Here is a 19,578-nt window from a genome sequence, read left to right on the forward strand (position 1 = left end):
AAACACAGTCATTTGTCTGTTTTTCATACTTCATATATTTTTTTTCAGCAATTTGGTCAAATATTAAACTCTTCTTCTGCTGCACTTAAGACTTCTCCCCAAATGCTTTTTAGTGGCAGCTCGCTGGAGAAGCAGAAGGATTTTGCGATGAGATGAGTGAATGGCTCCACTGAATATCTGCTACTTGCTTGCATGCATTTAGTTTGGCAGTCAGGGATGCAGGATGATTCATTCTATGTAGAACTGGGCCAACAGCTATTTTATTAGTCCAGTGAGATTTTAACACATTTTCATTTGAAGTGACAGTAAACTGTAACTAGTCTGCATACCAGTTCTGTTACTCTGATGGCATGTCCACCTGTGCGCGCAAAATTGTGTGTGTGTGTGTGTTTATGTCTGAATCCTAAAACACAGTTTTATGATTTTTGGGCATGTTTTTATTTCATGCTTCTCATTCTGATCTTATGCCATTTGGTTTCTGATCAGTCTTTTGTTCTTTTGTACAAGAGTTGACTGGAATGCTAACTGGAATTGGAGTTTGATGCCAGTTTATCAGGCCAGAGAGATTTTAACACGTTTCCATGTGAATGGCCTGTAAACACCAGCTGTTCAGTAAAACCGCTGTCACTGTGTGTCCAAATCACTGCGAGACAAAATGGATTTTTCACAGTCTATTTAATTGTAAGCAACCCAACCATACTGGAGACAGAGCTTAAACGGACTGATTGAGCATTAAAATAAACATTTTAAGTGCTCATTTGGCTGTTATGCTCAAATGTCATCCAAAAGCCGTGGCCTGGCATCTCATGACTTTTCTGTCAAGTATGTTACATGGCAACAATGTACTTGAAAACTGTGTGGAAATCAACAAGGATTTATACAGTTGTGAACACTAAAGTCACATGTGAGATTTATAAAAGGACACACCAAGAACTGAGCAACCTTTAGTGAATATTTTGCCTCCACTCCTCTGAAGTCTCAACAGTTGTATATGCAATATATTAATAATTAAATCGAGGCAGTAATTTATTTTAGAATCACAGAATTATTCATCAGTGCAAAAATAAAGTTCAGATAAGACTACTTCATTTCATCTGGGGAAAAATGAGTCACTGATTGTATTAATTTTTTTAACCTCAACACAAACTGAACTTGTTTAGAGCATGAAGTATGATCTGTTCCCTCCTTTGAGATAACACATAAAAAAAATAAATAAAATGTTTTCTACTTTTTAATTTCATGACTGTGCAGTCTTGAACCAGTTGGCTCTGTTTTTTATGTAAAAAAGAACATTTTTGCTTATAGTCAGTCAAACCATTTCATGTTAAACTGTTTGCGTCAGTAGGATTTAAAAAACAGTGACCTAACAATTAGAATTGTCACTGCTTTCTTGTAGGCTGATAATTATAGTAAGAGCAAACAACATTAGCTCTTCAGGCCATCTCTTCCTCTTATTGCACTTCTTGTCCCGTAAAATGTCTTCTTGAACAGTTGCTACCAAACTAACATCCATTAGGGAAGGACCACTGTTAACATCAGTTTACATTAGATAGCTTACTGACTAGTCAGCTATAGCTCACTTAACAGACCTTTTTATGAAGATCAGTTGAGATGGTTAATAGTGAGATTCGTATTCTTCAGAGGGCTGTACTTAAAGCCAGATCAATAGGTTACTGTGGTATGTTGAGTCTAAAGCCAGAGTTTTCAGTGTCACAAAAGTGTCTCTCTTCTGCTAGATACCTGCAAATACTTTGAAATGTGTGGATTTAATTACATTTACAACTGCGCAAATAATGTTCAAAGAATGCAACAAGCTACTCTTTGAGAACATACAATGGTTCAGAAGCAACATACTATAAATAAACTATAAATTAAGACACAATTTTAATTTTAAAAAGCCATGTGCTCATCGCACAATGAAGAGTAGATGTTGATCAGTTTGCAGGGGAAACTTATGGAACAGTCTGGATTATGATCTCAAAATGAGTAAAACTATAAAACAATTTAGGGGTTAGGGTTAAAAAAAAACAAAGAATCCTTGAACAAAATATTATTGCGGAACAGTAAGCGTGTTTTGGGGGTTTCTAAAGAGGTATAAAAGTACAAGGTTTAATGCAAACAGGGAACAGATGTGAGATTAATAAGTTAGACTTCATCCTAGTTGTATTCAGACATTATTTTAGGTTTTGGATTTGGTTTGATTATGCTATGTTTAGCTTTTGGTTTTGTGTTTTATTTTCTATTTTGCCCTAATAATACTGTGGCATATCTGAAATAAAATAAAGTTAAATAAAATAGATCACCATGTTAACTGATGCTGCACAACTAACCTGATCCAGAGGAGGTTCTGTTCAGGTTGGACTTAAATCAGCCTTAAGAGGCGCCAAACTTTCACCATTGCTTTTTTTTTAACCATATTCTCCACAACTGCAGTCTCCCACAGACATGTAGTTATTATTATACCAGTTCTTGACACATTCAAGCGTACACAGGGTCCAAGTGATGTCAGTTTTGTCATCTTCCCAGTCTCCAAGAGTCAGCACCAAAATGTGTATCCAGTAGCATTAGTGCACATGCTAGGCAGTAGTATGCATGTGCAGAACATCAATATACTGTGTGTGTATGTGATGGAGTCTTCCAAGCAAATCAGAAAAAGTAGCATAACAATAACCAGGCATCCAAGGGTGCATGCATCGTTTAGCAAGATGGCAGTGAACATCATAGGTGTAATCAGGGTGTTACGAGTGAATTTCTGCATTTACACAGTTTACCTGAGGACATAGCCAGGTCACCGGGCTCCCCGTGGATTGTTATTGGCTCCAGCGGACAATAGGACAGAGGTCAACTCTCAAGGCAAAGGAAACAACCAAACACTTACTGAAAAAGTAAAGTAAAGGAAAGGATGGGCATTGTGTATTTATGTTTGCAACAACTGGTGCGCTCATGTCAGAATCATAGACAGCCACTGTTCTCCCACTGCTTTGGGGTACCTGACAGTTGGATGCACTGTTTACCTTCTATGTATGCTTACTGTCTTTACAGTCATTCCAGAAGATGCTAATGCTGGCATAGCCCTCGATTCTTTGCACAGTGCCATAATTTCACAACAGAGCATATATCATATTTGGGGGATTTCCAACCATGCACATTTAAAAACAGTTCTCCTCAAATGTGAGCAACACATCAGTCGTTCCCCTAGAAAGGAAAACACATTGGATAAAACTTATTTTAACACCAATAAAGGCTTAATATTAACACCACCCCACACTTAGGCCAGTCAGATTACTTGTCCATACTCTCAACTACAGCATCCAGCTCTCTCAGCAGAACAGCTCAACCTATTGTAAGAACTGTAACTGCCAGACGAACTGAACTGCTTCTTTGCCTGCTTTGAGGTGGAAACAGCAGGCTCAGACACCACACATTCACCATCCTCAGACAGCCATAGCCTCACTTACCCCTTTACCACCAAACTGGTTCCAGTGGTAGTTCCATGCTACTGCCTGACTTAGCACCCGTTCTTTGTGTTTCCACTGCCTAAGCACTGGCTCCAGGCTCTTAAAACTGGTGCTTAGCAAGCACCAACTCTTTGCTGGGCCAGAGCTAAGCACCAAGTTTGTCAGAGGCTGGGGGCGGGGTTATCTTGACCCCCGAGACCGATGAATGAATGGGACACACAAGTGGTGATTTATGTTGTTTTTCACCAGGACGTTGATGGTCCCATCACAGATGTATTGGAATGAGTCCCAGGACACATGGAAGTTTTGCACAAACTGTTGCGCCCTGAAAGCCGGTACAACTGTGTCCCACCAGTAGTACCACAGTGGTGGAAAGCAATACTTTTATTACTTCGGTGTACTGCGGTATTTACGCTTAAAAATGCGGTCTTCTCGTGAAAAAACCGAGCGCCACTACTTGTGCTGTTTATTCCGCTCATAGAAAAGACCACATGAGAAAAAAATCATTCAGTTTCATCTAGAACAAATCTGATATTGGAACGCCCTAGTTTACTCATTTTACAGTTATTTTTGGTCACACACCGCAGCCTGCAGTGTGGGACATTTGGGGAACATCGGTAAATTGTAGCGTCTCTCGATAAGAAAATGTTCATCAAGTCATATGTTTTGACTGTGACAAGGTGAGAAGTGCGAACAAATGAGAAACTTGGTCGCACCGGTAAAAAAGTTAGTCTGGAGTCCTGTGTGGACTTCTGTGTGGCACGAGCGTTGTTCGGTAAATGGCTTCGTATGCAGCGATGTATGGCGTGGCCCTAACTTGGCTCCTTGCAGATGGAAAAGCAACCAGTTCTTAGATTGGAACCAACTAATCACTGGCCCTAGCACCAGCACGGCACTAGCACCTGGTGCTTCTTGGTAGAAAAAGGGTAACTGTGCAGGAGCATGAGGTGAGGCTGAGCTCAGAGCAACGAAACCAAGGAAATCCGGCGGCCCTGATGGTGTGACAGGAAGGGTACTCAAAGAATGGGCAAATCAGCTTTCTACGATCTTCACTAAAATCTCCAACCTGTCCCTGCCCACATGGATCATCCCACCCTGCCTGAAGTCTTCAACAATTATCCCACTGCCAAAAATGTTCGTCATTGGCAAGATGAACAAATACCCTCACACTGGTTATGACGAAATGCTGTGAGAGGCTGGTCCTATAGCACATCAAAGCCAGCCACCCTCCACCTTCTGACCCCACGAGTTTGCCTACAGGGCCAACAGGTCTACTGAGGATGTCATCGCCACTGCTCTTCACACTGCTCTGATCCACCTTGAACACCAGGAGAGCTTTGTGAGGATGCTTTGTACAGATTTTCGCTCTTCCTTCAACACTGTCTTCCCCGGCAGACTGGTCTCTAAACTGAGTGAACAAGGACTTTTACATCTCACCTGCCACTGGACAAGGACTTTCTAACCAACTGCCCCCAGACAGAAGGAAACCACCTCTCCTCAACAATCACACGGAACACTGGCTCCCCAGTGGGCTGTGTGCTGAGCCCTATTCTTTACTCACTGTCCCCATGTGACTGCCCCCATCCATAACTCTAACACCACCATCAGGGTTGCTGACAACATGACTGTTGTTGGACTTATCTTAGGAGGCCACGAGTGATGAAGTCTATAGACTGACAGTGTGGTGTTCAGAGAGCAATATGGTCCTGAACTCCATAGACCCTGATCTGCTAACCACTGACGAGGACTGTGTAAAAAGGTCCTTGGTACCCACATTGATGAAGATCTCTCCTGCACTGCCAACACCACAGCAGCAGTGAAGAAGGCACAGTAGTGAGAATTTTCAAAAACAACAAAATGCAGGAAAAGTTGCAAGTGTCCATTTACCGCTGCTTCGTTGAGAGTTTACTGATGTGCTGTATCACTGTGTGGTTCACCAGCTGCTCAGCATCGGGCAGGAGAGCCCTCCAAAGGGTCATCAACATCATCCTGCTCACAGCCTTCTTTGGAGGACTTATTCAGCAAACATTCGTAAGAACCAGTCTCATTCTGACATCAGGTAGATGATTCAGGTCCATCACATCACAGACAAACGGACTGAAAAACAGCTTCGACCCCAGAGCCGTTATAGAACTGAACTCTGTCAAACACTCACACTAACTGTCTGGACCTGAGTACCTACTAGCAACTGAACTAGTATGCACTTAGTATTTATTTATAATACACTGAGAGATTAGTGGTTCATTTTGTTGTAAAATTTGCAATGAAAATAATGTAATTTTATATAATTCAACTCTTTACTCTACTTGTCCAGTCTGCTAGAAGAACTGTTGTATGTAGGTTGTATCTACATAGTTCTTACACACACTAGTACCAAACATCTGCACTAGTGCCCCTGTAGCATAGTTCAGGCATGTGGACCCAGACTCTCATTGACTTGGGCAGGTGATAAAATCTAAGTCTGTGGTGCGACTCCCATCGACCCTGCAGTGACAGGGTAAGCGTTTACGGGGCAGTGCGTAGACTTAATTGTCTTAATTGGCCATGCTGAGAGAATCTTGCATTGTCACCACATTGCTGCTTAAGCCTATCATGCTCTTTTGGATAGTTTTATTTTTGTATTTAAACATGTAAATATTTCCTTAAGGTTGATAAATTTGATCAATGGAAACATTTTTTTTTTCTTCTGTAAACTCTGGCACCAGTCTTTACTGTCTGTAGGGGATTGTCCAGGATCCCTCATTACTGGACAAGCCCGCTTGTATTTTATACCCTTAAAGAACCTTGTGTGTTTACAGGTGTAGAAAGTGGCCTAACATAGGCCTAAAGGGGATGGCCAAGACACTGGACTTGACATGTGGTAACTCTATCATAATATTACTGTATTTTGCAAGTCTTTTTGAGATGTCTCTGCTTCTTTTTTTCATTTATTTGATGCTGTCCTATTTTTCCACGCAAGACATTTTCTTTATTTCGGTGAAAATAACAAGGCCCTTATACAAAACTTGATGAAACTTGCTGATATCCTGGTACTTGTAGATTTTAGTTCTTGCAGTATTAAACAATAAAAAAAAGAAAATAGCTTTTAAAAATCAGTTTGAAACAAGAATCTAGCCAATTAAATTCAACTCAACATGAGCTCCAGTAAACATACCTACCTGATATTAAGTGCCATAAATATGGGATAACGTTTACTTACTTGCTGTGTGATTTCTCAAAGGACAGTTGCTGGTAATTTGTTGATACTGTGTTGAGTTTTTGCGTTTAAAAAAATAAAAAAATAAAAAATTCTCTTATCTGATCCACACCTGATCAAAACATGGAATATGACACCCTGCAATGCTCCACATGCACACACATACACTGCATTAGTTAGCTGTGTTGATCTATGTTTAGCTGCTGGAGCTGCCTAGCTGTCCCAAAGTTGTCACCGTATTACAAGCTACCGCCGAAAGCTCTCTTACTCACACTCACACACAATCACGTCCTCAGTATGAATACAGGTAACAGTGACTCTTTGTAGGAGGTTTGAATGACTGCTATAAGGTTACTCTTTCACACACACACACACACACACACACACACACACACACTAAATAGTTTTCTCGCTGTTCTAATTGCTGCAATGTGACACTGCTTCCCACATCATGAGAAGAAAGAGAGATGTACTTGCAGAGAGAAAGGATGGAGTGAAAGACCGGGTGGTGAAGAGAGGCAAGGAGACAGCGTTTGACCTACATCTAATGTTTGCATCTATGTCCTTTCCCTATTCTACGCTTGTGATCAAACGCGAAAAAAATGTTTGTTTATTGGAAAAAACTAGTAGTTTTCTTTTGTTAAATATTAAAACTCCTTGGAAAATTAGGTGCACTTTCAATAATTGAATAATATATTTTGCAGTTTGGTTACTGTCCAAGTCTTCACAAACCAAACACAGTGTGGTTAGTTGTGGTGGTCTGCAGCAGACAACAATGTTTTCATTCATATTTCTAAAAAGAACAACTTGATGTATGAAGATATTCCATGTTTTTTCCTCTCATCCGCATATTTGCGAGGTTAGAAATAAGTGAAAAGTAAATAAAGGATGTTTTGATAAACTGAATTTGAGTGTGTAATTACTGTCATTATGTTCATTATAAATGCACTGACAACTGGTTGAAGCTTTAAAGTTCAACATGTCCCATCAACAATATTTTGGCAAACCAGCATGAGCAGTGAAATCGTAGCTGTTTTTAAGGGTATGTTGTGAATTTTTATCTCATGCATTTTATCTCCTGTGTGCTTTCTCCAGGTTTTCCAGATTGCCTATGTCATCATAAAGGCAGCCAATTCACCTCGCCCAGGTATGCATTCTGCCATGTAATTTGCATTTAGACAGCCACATACTGTTTCAGTTGTTATCATTACTGCTTTGATATAAAATCAGGCAATGGCTGTGACTGAAGTGCAAATTACAGACATATTTTTTGTCATTGTCTTATGAACAGCTAAATACAGTAATTAAAGCCTTTTGCGCAAATTCAATAAAATACATTTTTACTTCTGTCTCTAAAGCTATTGATGTGCAGATGTTTTAGTTTAAAACCAAGCATTCAAAACATCAATAGTTGTCTAAATAACTGTCGGCATCTGTTGCTGTGTTTTCCTCTAAACAAGCACCTTTTGCTGTCATTATGCGAGTGTTGTACACAGCTATGCATAAACACAATATCAATAAAGACTGAAGACAAGAGTTGACTTTTGTAGATGCAAAAGTTACACTGAAAAGGAAAGCTGTTTTTCAAAAGTATTGACTGGTTGCCTGTAGGGCTGGTCCAAATAACAATTTCTGGTCTCTGGATATTCGGCTCTTTTAATGGCGAATATCTGAATATTCAGTTGGGGTTTTTTGGGGGGGCGTGCACTCTCTGACAGGCTGAAACTGGGCGGGACACCCAGGCAGCATTTGGCTGCTAAGACCACTTCAGGTGTGTAGGTTAGCCGTCACACAACTGTGTGGCGATGACAACGGATGGTGGGGTGGTGGGCTGGGCTGCGCATATTTGAAGATCAAATTGATATCTTAATATCTGGTCCAGCCCTAGTTGCCACTTTTGTTGGTTTCACCTTCTTTGTCTGTGTCTTTCATGCAACATAGAACAGTTCTGGCTTACACACCCCAATCTAAATATATAATACACGGACACCTTTAGTTGCAGCTGGAAAATCATAATGTAACCTGAGCCACAATGTTTTAGAAGTTACAATTGGCCAGATTTCGTAAATCAGCTCATGCTAATGTAGAGCTCAAGTCATAAACAGTAAGTGAGTCATAAACAATGTTAGGACTGCTTTGCCTGAACAAATTATCATTAGCTCTCTATTATTCAGTGTGACTTGAAGGTTTATTGGGATTATTATTTGAGATTATCGTGATCAGTATAGTGTGTTTGATGCTATATGCAGATGTAATGATGGAGAGATGTTGTGTTTACCTGATAAATCTGACGATGGTGGCAGAGTAAAATAAGATCAGACTTGAGTCTATTCCCCTTTCTTTTTTTTAGACAGTGCACAAGACTAAAGAAGATATTGATAAAAGTGAAACTGAATTGTGCTTGTGTGCAAGAAGTGTATGTTTTTGTTGTTTAGTGTTGTTTTTATGGGATGCAACAAAAGATAGTTGCATATTTTGATACGGTAGGTTACAGCATTGGCTCTTCATATATATTCATATATTCTCTGTTTAGTGCCACCTAATTTATTTGGTTTTTCCATTAACTGGACTCCATTTACATTGCATTCAACCAGTCCAATGTCATAGTTTTTTAAATGTTATTGACAAACATGGAATTGAATATTCCATCAATGTTCTATGTATATTAAGCAGAGGCTTTGGATGTCAGTCATTATGTTTATTGATCTTATCTCGTCTCCACATTACACATTTAAAGCATTTCATCAGTATTTTCTCCACCAATATTTTTGTCCTCAGGTAATTGGATCTTGGAGCGTTCAATAGATGGTGTGACTTTTGAACCCTGGCAATACTATGCTATAACGGACACAGAGTGCCTGACAAGATTCAATATAAATCCAAGGACGGGACCTCCATCCTACACCAGAGATGATGAAGTTATTTGCACGTCCTTTTACTCAAAGATTCATCCACTGGAAAATGGAGAGGTAACACTGGCAGTTATCACACACACGGCCATTTCTAATTGGGTTTAGTTTGGGGTTGAAGGGATCTTGCCATTTGGTCAGGCTGACTCAGACTGGGAGGTTTGCATTGAGTCAGGTTTGTTTGGGGTGGACTGGGTTGGAAGTGGGGTGCAATTGATTAGATTAAGATGTGTCCACTAAAATGACATCAAGTTATGGCAAATTTATCATATTGTGTTGTTGTCACTTTGAGTACCTCTCATGTGTGCAGAGTGAAGGAATTTAGGAATTCAAGCAACATGGAGGCTACAGAGATGCACTGGCTTGCAGTCCTCCAACAAAACCAACAGCGCATCACCCCTCAGAATGGTTACAAGTGTTACTCGAACTGAAACGTGTCCTTTCGGTAGGAGGAGCAGTGCATGTGTTTAGATGCACTACTGGTGACTGCTAATGCAACACTCCACTCCACTGTGACTGTTGTATTTTCTGCAGTGGGTTTGGAAGCAAAAGGACCGGCAACAGTACAAACACAAACAAGACTAACATACATTTTTATTCAAGTAGCATCAGACAGCTACAAAAAGTTGTAGCTCTGCGCAGCACCAATGTGGTAGACTGGTGTTGAGTTGCACTGGCTAGAGTTGGATTGATGCCGGAAGACTTTGGTTTGCTTGGGTCTCTGAAAGGTGAGCAGGGCTAAGTAGGGTTTGGTAGAATGTTGTTCAGTTGAACTGTGCTAGAAATGCTGGATTTCTTAAACTAGATCCTGGACAGTATTTCTTGCATTGAGCAGGCAGAGATCACAGTTAGGCTGGCAGGTCAGGGGCTGAAACCCATTGGCTGCTATGACGATCTGGGGAAGAGTAATCTAGTTTGCCGCTGACCATTTAAAGAGAATGAAGGTATGCATGTAGATGATGATCAAGTAACCAAAGACTGCGCACTAGTGTTCTATAATGTTAACCAATGATAAGAAGAGAAAGTTCTGATTTATTCAAAAAAAATAAAAAAAACTCACACTGACACACATGTGCACACAGCTGTTTACTGGGATGTTGCTTTGATCAGCCGTGTGTGATTGCACCCAGTAAGACCAGCAACGCAAGCCTGCTGTAACTGACATTAATAAAGAGAAAGAGGACTGCAGAGGCACACACACAAACAAACTCACATACACACAAATGTGCAGTGAAAACAAATTAATCGCACATTTACATCCCACACAGGACTCTAATTGTAGACGCCTGTCTGAGTGTGTGTGTGTATTTTCAGGGGTGCTGCTGTGTGTTCTTGCACATGTCTGCATACATGTGTGTTCATTGTGTGTCTTCTTGTGTGTTTTTACTGTATGCGCCTGTGTCCTGCGGGGGAGCGCTAGAGGGGGTGCGAGCTGGGAGATGTCAAGAGCTGCAAGTAACGACGGAGGTGTCTCGATTTGTGTGTGTGTGTGTGTGTGTGTGTGTGTGTGTGTGTGGTTGACAGCTCCCTAGCCGTCTGATCACAGTGAAACCATAATGAGTCGTAGGCGATGTGTCACAGCATCGCACACACATTCACAATGTCACCCCACCACTCATCACACACACACCAGCACGCACACATACACAACCAGCACCTTTGTTACTTCCAAGTTTGCAGCTTACACCCATCTAGTATTCCCCCTTGACACAAAGACGCACGCACGCATGCACGTGCACACACACACACACACACACACACACACACACCCATACACACACACACACACTCACAGCCCACTGCAAGACTTTTTTACAGATGCCAAGTCTTGCTTTTGGCCACATTATTGAGACAGACAGATGGACAGTCAGAATGGCAGGCAGACAGAACCTCGCACTTCTGATTATGTGGCTGCATGTTGATTATTGGTGATAGAGAGTATAAATGAATGCTTCTCCAACTTGTACACTGATTTAAAGGTTCTATATTGTTCTGTTTTGCAGTAAATTAATGAATGTTTTCCATGTCCCACAATGTGTCTTTCAATTTTCCAGCTGAAAAAAAGACTTCATTTCACTGTGACTGTATAAGCCCTGGTTTTAGTCCTCTTCTAAACAGGCTGTTTTACTGTCTGTAGCTTTAAATGCAGCTGAGCTGCTTCAGTCCACACCCCCTTCAGGAAGAAGACTCTCTCTCTCTGTGATTGACAGTGGGGAGAAAGACAGCTGATCCAGCAGCTGACATGGACGTGAATGAGCGTGTGAGACTGGGAGATTGTTTTGCTTCTAGCTTTTTCTCTGAGCGATCATTTTACATGGCGATATTAGCAAATTCATGGCACAGCTGTTGTTCTTAACTTGTGTGTGGGATGAATTTGTCCAATAATGTTTGCTGCAGCTTGGCAATGGCACTGAAATGACTCCTTGCTAATATAAAGTCGTAATGGGCCATGTTTCAGTTTTATTTCAAATTTGTTCCTCTGCCTGACAACAGAAACTATGTTAAATATGTAAATTAATAAACTTTAATAAGAATTTTACTGTATGAAAGTACAGTAAATGTGAGCAGAGAGAGCAGAAGAATAGCAAGCAGGTGTAAACATGCTGTGTTTCAGTTGCAGTAAAGACCAGCAAGTGACATTCAAACACAATAACCCACACAGTCCTTATTTATTGGTTTCCAGTTGGTCTTAACTTTCTCAGTTTTCTGACTGTCCTCGGTTTTACAGTTTCCACAGAGGTTTGACCTGTGGGCATATGATCAAAGCTAATAGTAGTGTTAGCCACCATTAGTTATCCAGCTTTTGTGTAGAAACTGGATACAATTGTTACTCTCCTATAAAGCTGTAGGGTTGTCTAGTTGAGGGGAAGCTAGAGGAATGACAGTAGTAAGCTTTAAATTTGCACTTCCAAGTTTATAAAAAACTACAATACAAAGCACAACAAAATGGATATTCACCACATGGAGCTTTAAAAGTTGACCTTTGCCTGAACCATATAAGAGTTGGTATTCAGTTTCTTAACAATCTGCAGCAATGCTGAATGCAATTTATCTTTCAAAAAAAGACATGTCATTGTTGTAGTATTAACCCCTGAGGTGTTGAACTCTTATTTTGCATTGTGGACTGTACCTTATCAGTTATTTTCCAGTTGTAGGACATGCTTTTGTCCATTGTATTAAATGAATGCACTTTATTTTCCATAAAGACTTGTTAAATTGTGATATTAGTAGTTGAATACATACATATCTGAGTTTTGTTAGGACAATGTAGTGCACATACAGTTGTGTGTATTTCTGGATGGAACTTCACCTCTTGTTGTATCTGGTATGATTTTTTAAAAAAAAAATTTCAAACAAGGTCAAATTATTTGGTTAGAAAATCTTAAAATGACATCTGCATCTCTTCCGTCAATGATAAATCCAGAATGGATGAATATGGAAGGTAATGTTTTACTCCAAACACCTAATTACTTGAGGCACAGTGTCACTGGCATCACAGCTACTCCATTCTCAATGTTTGTCCAGTGCAGGCTACGAGTTTTCACATCACACTGGTGTAAGTTGCAGACTGGACCAGGACTGAATTCTAATGAAGTTGTGATGCTACAAATCTTTCTGTGCACTTACAAGCCTTAAACTCAGATTTTTGGTGAGAAACTTTGAGCAGAATAATTTGAAAACAGTCTTCCAACTTAGCTCACACTACATTCTGTGCAGTGAAGGTCAAACATGCAGGAAAAAACAAAAGAAAACTGATTTTTAGAGAATGAATACTTTTAAAATATTAAATTAGCAATAGGTGAACTGTAAAAAAGAACCGTTGTGGTTGTATTGGAAAAAAACAATCACTATAAGGAATGAAATCAATGACAAGCAGGATTGAGCTTGTTGTAGTTTCGCTTCGGTTCTGTGAAAAGCTTTGTAAGTTTTTTTTATATAGATGTACTGCAATAAATGCAGACGCCACAGATCTTCTGCTCAATCAGTGATACTCAAACCAGAGTGCATGGTTAGAAGAATTGAGCTCAGTCAAGTTGTGCAAAGCAGTGTTTAACTCTTCAGAGATAAATGACATACAGTTAAAGTTGGGTGTTCCAATGAATGTATTGTGATTGTCAGAAGTAACAGAGGAGTCTTAAAATCCTACTCCATTCTTCTTCAGTGTTTAAACACTGTGTCGGGTCGACTCACCGTGTGGGTAGCTGTGCAGATGGTGTGTTCCAGTTTGGAGATGCTGGAAAGGTAAAATGCCAGTGGCTGATCTATAGTGGTAGAGGGACACTGTAGGGTTAATCCATGGATTGTTCCCCTAAAGTTTGCGTTTTCCACAATTTCGTTATTCTTAGTAATCACTACCTTTTTCAGTGATTTCTACTGACAGTCATCATCTGTTGCTCTCCGATAACCTCAATCCCAGTCTTTATGCTCAGGTTTAGGCATGAAACCTTCACAAGCTTAACTGGTTTCGTTGCTGTAGTTCTCCAGTGTGACAGCTTGAGATAACACAAAAAAAGGGAAATGAGAGACAAAGCAGTGACAGCACATGTTGCTTGGAAACAAAGCATTGTTATCAAAAGAAGTAAACTTGTACTCGTGTTCCATTTCACAGTTTGATCAGATGCTCAGTTGTTTACTCTCTGTTTGGAACATTACAGTGTTCATACATTTTAACAAACTGACAACAGTCAGGAATGCCATGAACATCTGGACTTCCTATGCAGATGTTTGACTGAAAATACAAATGACTCTGCAAATGTGCAATAAATGAAGAGGCTGACAGATAAACTAACACTTGTAGAAGTTCTTCTTCTGTGAACCACCCAAGCTTGGTTTGTACAATTTTGTGATCAACAGGACAAACATGTATATGGGTCACCAATGAAGTTCCCTGAGAACTATGGACAAGTCCCTCTGGAAGGTCTACAGACATGCAGACTCACAGAAAGGGCACATAATAGTGTTAAAGTCTACATCAGAACCACTATGGTCTTTATGATTTCACAGTGGTACAGCCTGAAGCCTTCCTCGAGTGTGGGACTGGGCTACTGTCTCCTAGTATGAATTTACAATCAGCTCTCGGCAACATCAACCTGCCTACCATCAGCCTATTCCACCCTAATATTCACTCCCATTTTTATTAGTACATTACAAGCATCTTTTGGATGCAATTAAAAGTGATGCTTTCTTCTAAATCACTTAAAACAACTGAAAACAGGGTTAAGACAATTGATAGCATATATCTCACAACAGTAGCCTTGTATTTTTTCAAATGTAACAGAAAATATAAAGAACTTTGCTGCTCATCCTTGTTCTGTTTCTGATCAGCTTACACTTGTTTTTGTTTGTCTACTCGGAGAAAGCTTCTCACTTCTTCCATCCACCCCTGCAAACAAACTAAAAGCGTCTTCAAGGTGTTTGTCTTAGCAGCACATCTTAGCGTTGCTCTGCTGTTGCACGTCACTTCAACTGTCGCTCTGTCTATAGATCCACACGTCCCTCATCAATGGTCGACCGAGTGCTGACGACCCTTCCCCGACCCTGCTGAACTTCACCTCCGCCCGCTACATCAGGCTGGTGTTGCAGCGAATCAGAACGCTGAATGCCGACCTCATGACTCTGACACTCCACGACCCCAGAGATATTGATCCCATTGTGACAAGACGGGTGAGGCTCGGAATACAGACGCGACACTTCTTTCAGTTTGTTTCTTTTCTTTAATTCAGAAACGTATATATACGTTTTTTTCCGAGTCTATTTTTATCACCTAAGCCACAATTATAAGGTTTAAAATTATAAATATTGTCACGCAGTGTTGCAAAGTACCACATTTAATTATTTAAGGCAAGGTAGTTGTTTTGCAGTCATTTGTTTTGTTTTCTATATATATTTGTTGCTTATTTAGTTATATTTTACTTGACAATGACCTTCCATACACGATAGAGACATCCTTTGTTTTGTGAATCCTCTTTTGAAGTTGAACCTCCACTAATATAAGAGTGCAGAGTGTTGCTCTAATTATGCCTCCTAATCTGCTATATTGGTCATTAACGCTGAAGTAGTCATTATAGCATGTTTTGGCTCTCTCCATCTCTCTCCCTCAGTACTACTATTCCATTAAGGACATCTCAGTTGGAGGGATGTGTATCTGTTACGGCCATGCCAAAGCCTGTCCACTCAACACTGCTACCAAGGTAAAATATTTAACTTTCTGTTTCTCTCTCTTTCTCTGTCCAGCTGACAATAATCATGGTAATGGAGCTCCTCCATGGTGCTGAACGGGAGCAAAGGGAGCCCTCAGGCATCAGCCGTTTATCTATCGCCTTAAATCAAACTTTCTGTGTGTGTGTGTGTGTGTGTGTCTGCAGGGGACACAGGTGACACAGTGAAGCGCTGTCTCTCGTGTCACTTCAAAAAGAGGATTGTTTGATACCAGACACCTGATCTTTCTCTTGTTCTCCCATACCCCCACACACACATGTACAGTCTTGTGCCCTTTACGTGTCCTGAGGCTGAACCAAGAAGTCAAACTTAGACGTGACACTGGCGTCTGGTCCCTCGGTGATGATGTCAGTGACAATAAGTGATGTCACTGGTGTGCATAGAGCTTTGCTTTTTTTTCTTCTCCCCGCTTCCCATCTCTAAAGACCCTATTAAAGAGGGTTTTAAGTGCAACAAGAAAACTATTTACCTCATATCTTAATGGGCTCACATTAGGCCAGCACGTACGTATCGGCAGTTTATCTGATCCATTCATGTTTAAATACAATATGTCAGTGGGTGAAGTAGTTGGAGAGACTGTACAGCTGAATGATTTATATATTTTATAGATCATGTATTTTAACTATGTTTCTACTTGGTTAGTTAAGTATTTAGTCAGTTATATAGTTTGCCGAGTCTAAATGTGGCCCGTTAATACATGGCATTTTATTTTACTTACCTGTGACTGTGTGGAGATTGTCCCCAGCTCTTTGTTCCAACAAACCATTTAGCTCCTTTACTTTGATACAGGTTCAAACAATTCAAGCAGTAAGTCCCGGGCAGACTTTCAGAAAGCAGGAAAGGTGGAGACCTGTGAGATGATTTGTTGATGATCGTCTATAGAACATTTGTTCAGATGCATGCTCAGCACAAAGGCAGCCTGAAGCTAGAGCTGCAGCGTTGAGTCTCAGATAAAAGGGGCAAATTTACTCGTGCCAACAAATCCAAACTTGGCTCTGGCTGAGCTATTGTACTACTCTCCTCTCAGTTAAATCTGGCACCCTCACCACATCAACCAATTTACAGAAAGTCCTAAATTGAATTACTGAACCTCAGAGTTGGCAAATATCCTGCTACACTCTGCTTTGACTGTGTTTAGTTTTGAATTTATTTCTCTCCTGGGAGAGGAATAGTGAACCCATTTGCTGCTAACAGACAATCTGGAAAGTGAACAAGTTCTTTCATTGCAGTTGGCTCTTCTGTGAATACATTGTTATTTGATAGGCTTTCAACAGGCCATGCATGTCAGTAATTACCTGTTTGCAGCAATCGATTTTTTACACTCATATCAATGTTCTGGTGCCGGACGATGGTCAAAGAAGACAATATCCTTTTTCACTCACAAATACAATATTTTTCTTTAGTTTGTGACACTGAAAATGTATTCACAAACAATTTTATTAATGCACCTATTGGTGTAGAATTTGACATTTCAACAGTTTTTAAAGACATGTAGAAGGTCCTGGGTTTGAAATCTTGGCCAGGGGTCTTTCTGTGTGGGATTGTGTGGATTTACACCAAGTTTAAAAACCCCAAGAGTTCATAACTCTTAGCCTGTTTCACTAAATGTGTGGTTAGTACACCCTGACATCACTATTACTGTAGGAGTAGTTTCACATGCAAAGGGCCACAACTGTTCGATCCAAAAAGTTAAATAATGGATTTCAACTCAGTGATATCTTCGTCTCTTAAAATGGAGGACTCTGGTTCTTTAATTATGTCAGAACATTCTTTGCAAAGTTAAAGAGAGGTGGTTGACAACCTTCATCATTTCTATAGTCCAGGAAACTAGCACGTGATTTAGTATGCAGCACAAGCTCCTAACTGATTTAAAGTAGTGTCAAGCTAGGGCTGGTGCTTACTTTCTTTTTCTTTTTTTTCTGCTAGCAATTCAACAGATTTAGATGTGGCTTCTGTGAAATGTATATTTGTCCATGGCTCACATTGTTACCCTGTTTAACACTCTCCTGAGGATCAGCTTTTAGGAAGCACAAAATCCGTTGAAATTAACACAGCTCACGTCTGACAAATGTGTTAAACTTACAGCGGCGCTGTTAATGCATGTATTTGTGTGTGACTCTATGTGTCTGTGTGCCTATAGAAGTTCAGCTGTGAGTGTGAACACAACACATGCGGGGAGAGCTGTGATCGCTGTTGCCCAGGTTACCACCAGCAGCCCTGGATGGCAGGAACCTTCCTCACTCGACATGTCTGCGAGGGTAAGAAAAATAACTAAATTGCATAATAAACTTTGAATTGCACACATCTACCCACTAACTTAGTTCATCAACAACACATTTCCCAGATTTTCCTGACTTGGAAATGCCATGTTTACTGTAATGTGTCATTCTGTAAGTTGTGTTTAATATTAATACAGCACACCTACAACTTAGGTAAATGCATTCTACAGGCTTGAACTGTGAAGCACTGAAATTTACATTCTTGCCAGCGAGTCAGAATCAGTCTTTGATGTAAGACTGTATAAAGCCATCAAAAGTCACCTCTGCATCCATTAACCTTCATCAACTATGTATCAGTAGAGGGATGAGGTTAGAGGCTTCCACCTGTCATCATAAAACTAAGGTTACAACGTGTAATCTTCATTTTATTTCACACAGGCTACACCTTCTGAAAGGCTCTGTAGTCTTAGTGGCCTGATAACTGCTTCTGCTGCCTTGATACTGACACAACATGACCAAAGTGACAAAGTATTCTGACTGGTGCAACAGTTGAAGAACCAACTATGACATACTCAACCCATTCTGAATAGGATCCCACTATCTGAACAATTCATCGTTTGCACAGGATACAGCAGGATTAATCTACCAGGTTGACTATCGCTATAAAAGGTGATTAAAAGGAAGCGATAGAAAACCTTTACCTGAAATGTGGTGTTTAGGGAGGACTTTCTTGTCCAGAAGGCTTCCTAATACAGCATCTGGGCAGGAGGGCTGCATGATATTGGCAAAAACTGACCTTGTAATATTTCGTTTTCTGTGATACAGGTTGTGATATGAAAAAAAAAAATACAGTAGTTTTCACCCGATGACTTAAAGAACTATTTGGAAAGAATTAATCATCTTAGAATGATGGAGGTGATTTTCTGTGAGTGTGTATTTGTATAGAAAACAAAATAACAATTTCCAAAAAGTCGTAAAGTTAAGCTTTACCGAGTTTTTTGTGTGTGTATCAGAACTTTCCTTATAACACCAGCAAAAGCATCTGCAATAGTTTTTAGTTTTGGATGGAATTCTTAAGACTTAAACAAATCTGTGGTGTCGTTCAGTGTAGAGCAACACAACTGCTAGACACTACAACGACCATAAACAAGTACCTGTTTCCATCAATGCTGTCTATATAACAGTTATGTTGTTCTATATTTAGATCATCACACACACACACACACACACACCACATCACTTCTATATTGTGCTACATTCCTACAAATAAGTCAGCATCAAGATAAGATATAAGGTTCCTCACTCACCTAAAAACACGACATTGTACCTAAAAGGCTGCACTTGCAGAACATCTACTTACAGATACACACTCCAGTTTACTATGTTCACTTGCAGGATGTGGTAGTGGTTGTACATGGCGACTCTTCTAGTGTTCGTGTAGTTACTGCGACGTGGCATCTCAGACCAAAAAATGACTTAGAAAAGAGTGAAATAAGGCATTTTAATGTCACGTTTACCCATGTTGATACTGAGTGATTATATCTACACGGGCTGTCTTCACAATCGATCATGTTCAT

The 19,578-nt window shown here is 40.1% G+C and overlaps 1 protein-coding gene across 10 annotated transcripts in view; it reads left to right on the plus strand.

The window, feature by feature from the left end:
• The window catches only part of lama2 (laminin, alpha 2), a 225,864-nt gene that overhangs the window by 59,187 nt on the left and 147,099 nt on the right, over positions 1-19,578 (plus strand). For all 10 annotated transcript variants that reach the window (XM_008284577.1, XM_008284594.1, XM_008284585.1 and 7 more), the window contains exons 4-8: positions 7,750-7,801; positions 9,433-9,623; positions 15,048-15,227; positions 15,665-15,754; positions 17,923-18,040. In XM_008284577.1, the coding sequence (XP_008282799.1) occupies positions 7,750-7,801; positions 9,433-9,623; positions 15,048-15,227; positions 15,665-15,754; positions 17,923-18,040 (631 nt within the window). The remainder of the gene's footprint in view (positions 1-7,749; positions 7,802-9,432; positions 9,624-15,047; positions 15,228-15,664; positions 15,755-17,922; positions 18,041-19,578) is intronic.

The sequence above is a fragment of the Stegastes partitus genome, unplaced genomic scaffold (genome assembly GCF_000690725.1).
Source record: "Stegastes partitus isolate 25-593 unplaced genomic scaffold, Stegastes_partitus-1.0.2 Scaffold9, whole genome shotgun sequence".
Taxonomy (NCBI): Eukaryota; Metazoa; Chordata; class Actinopteri; family Pomacentridae; genus Stegastes; species Stegastes partitus.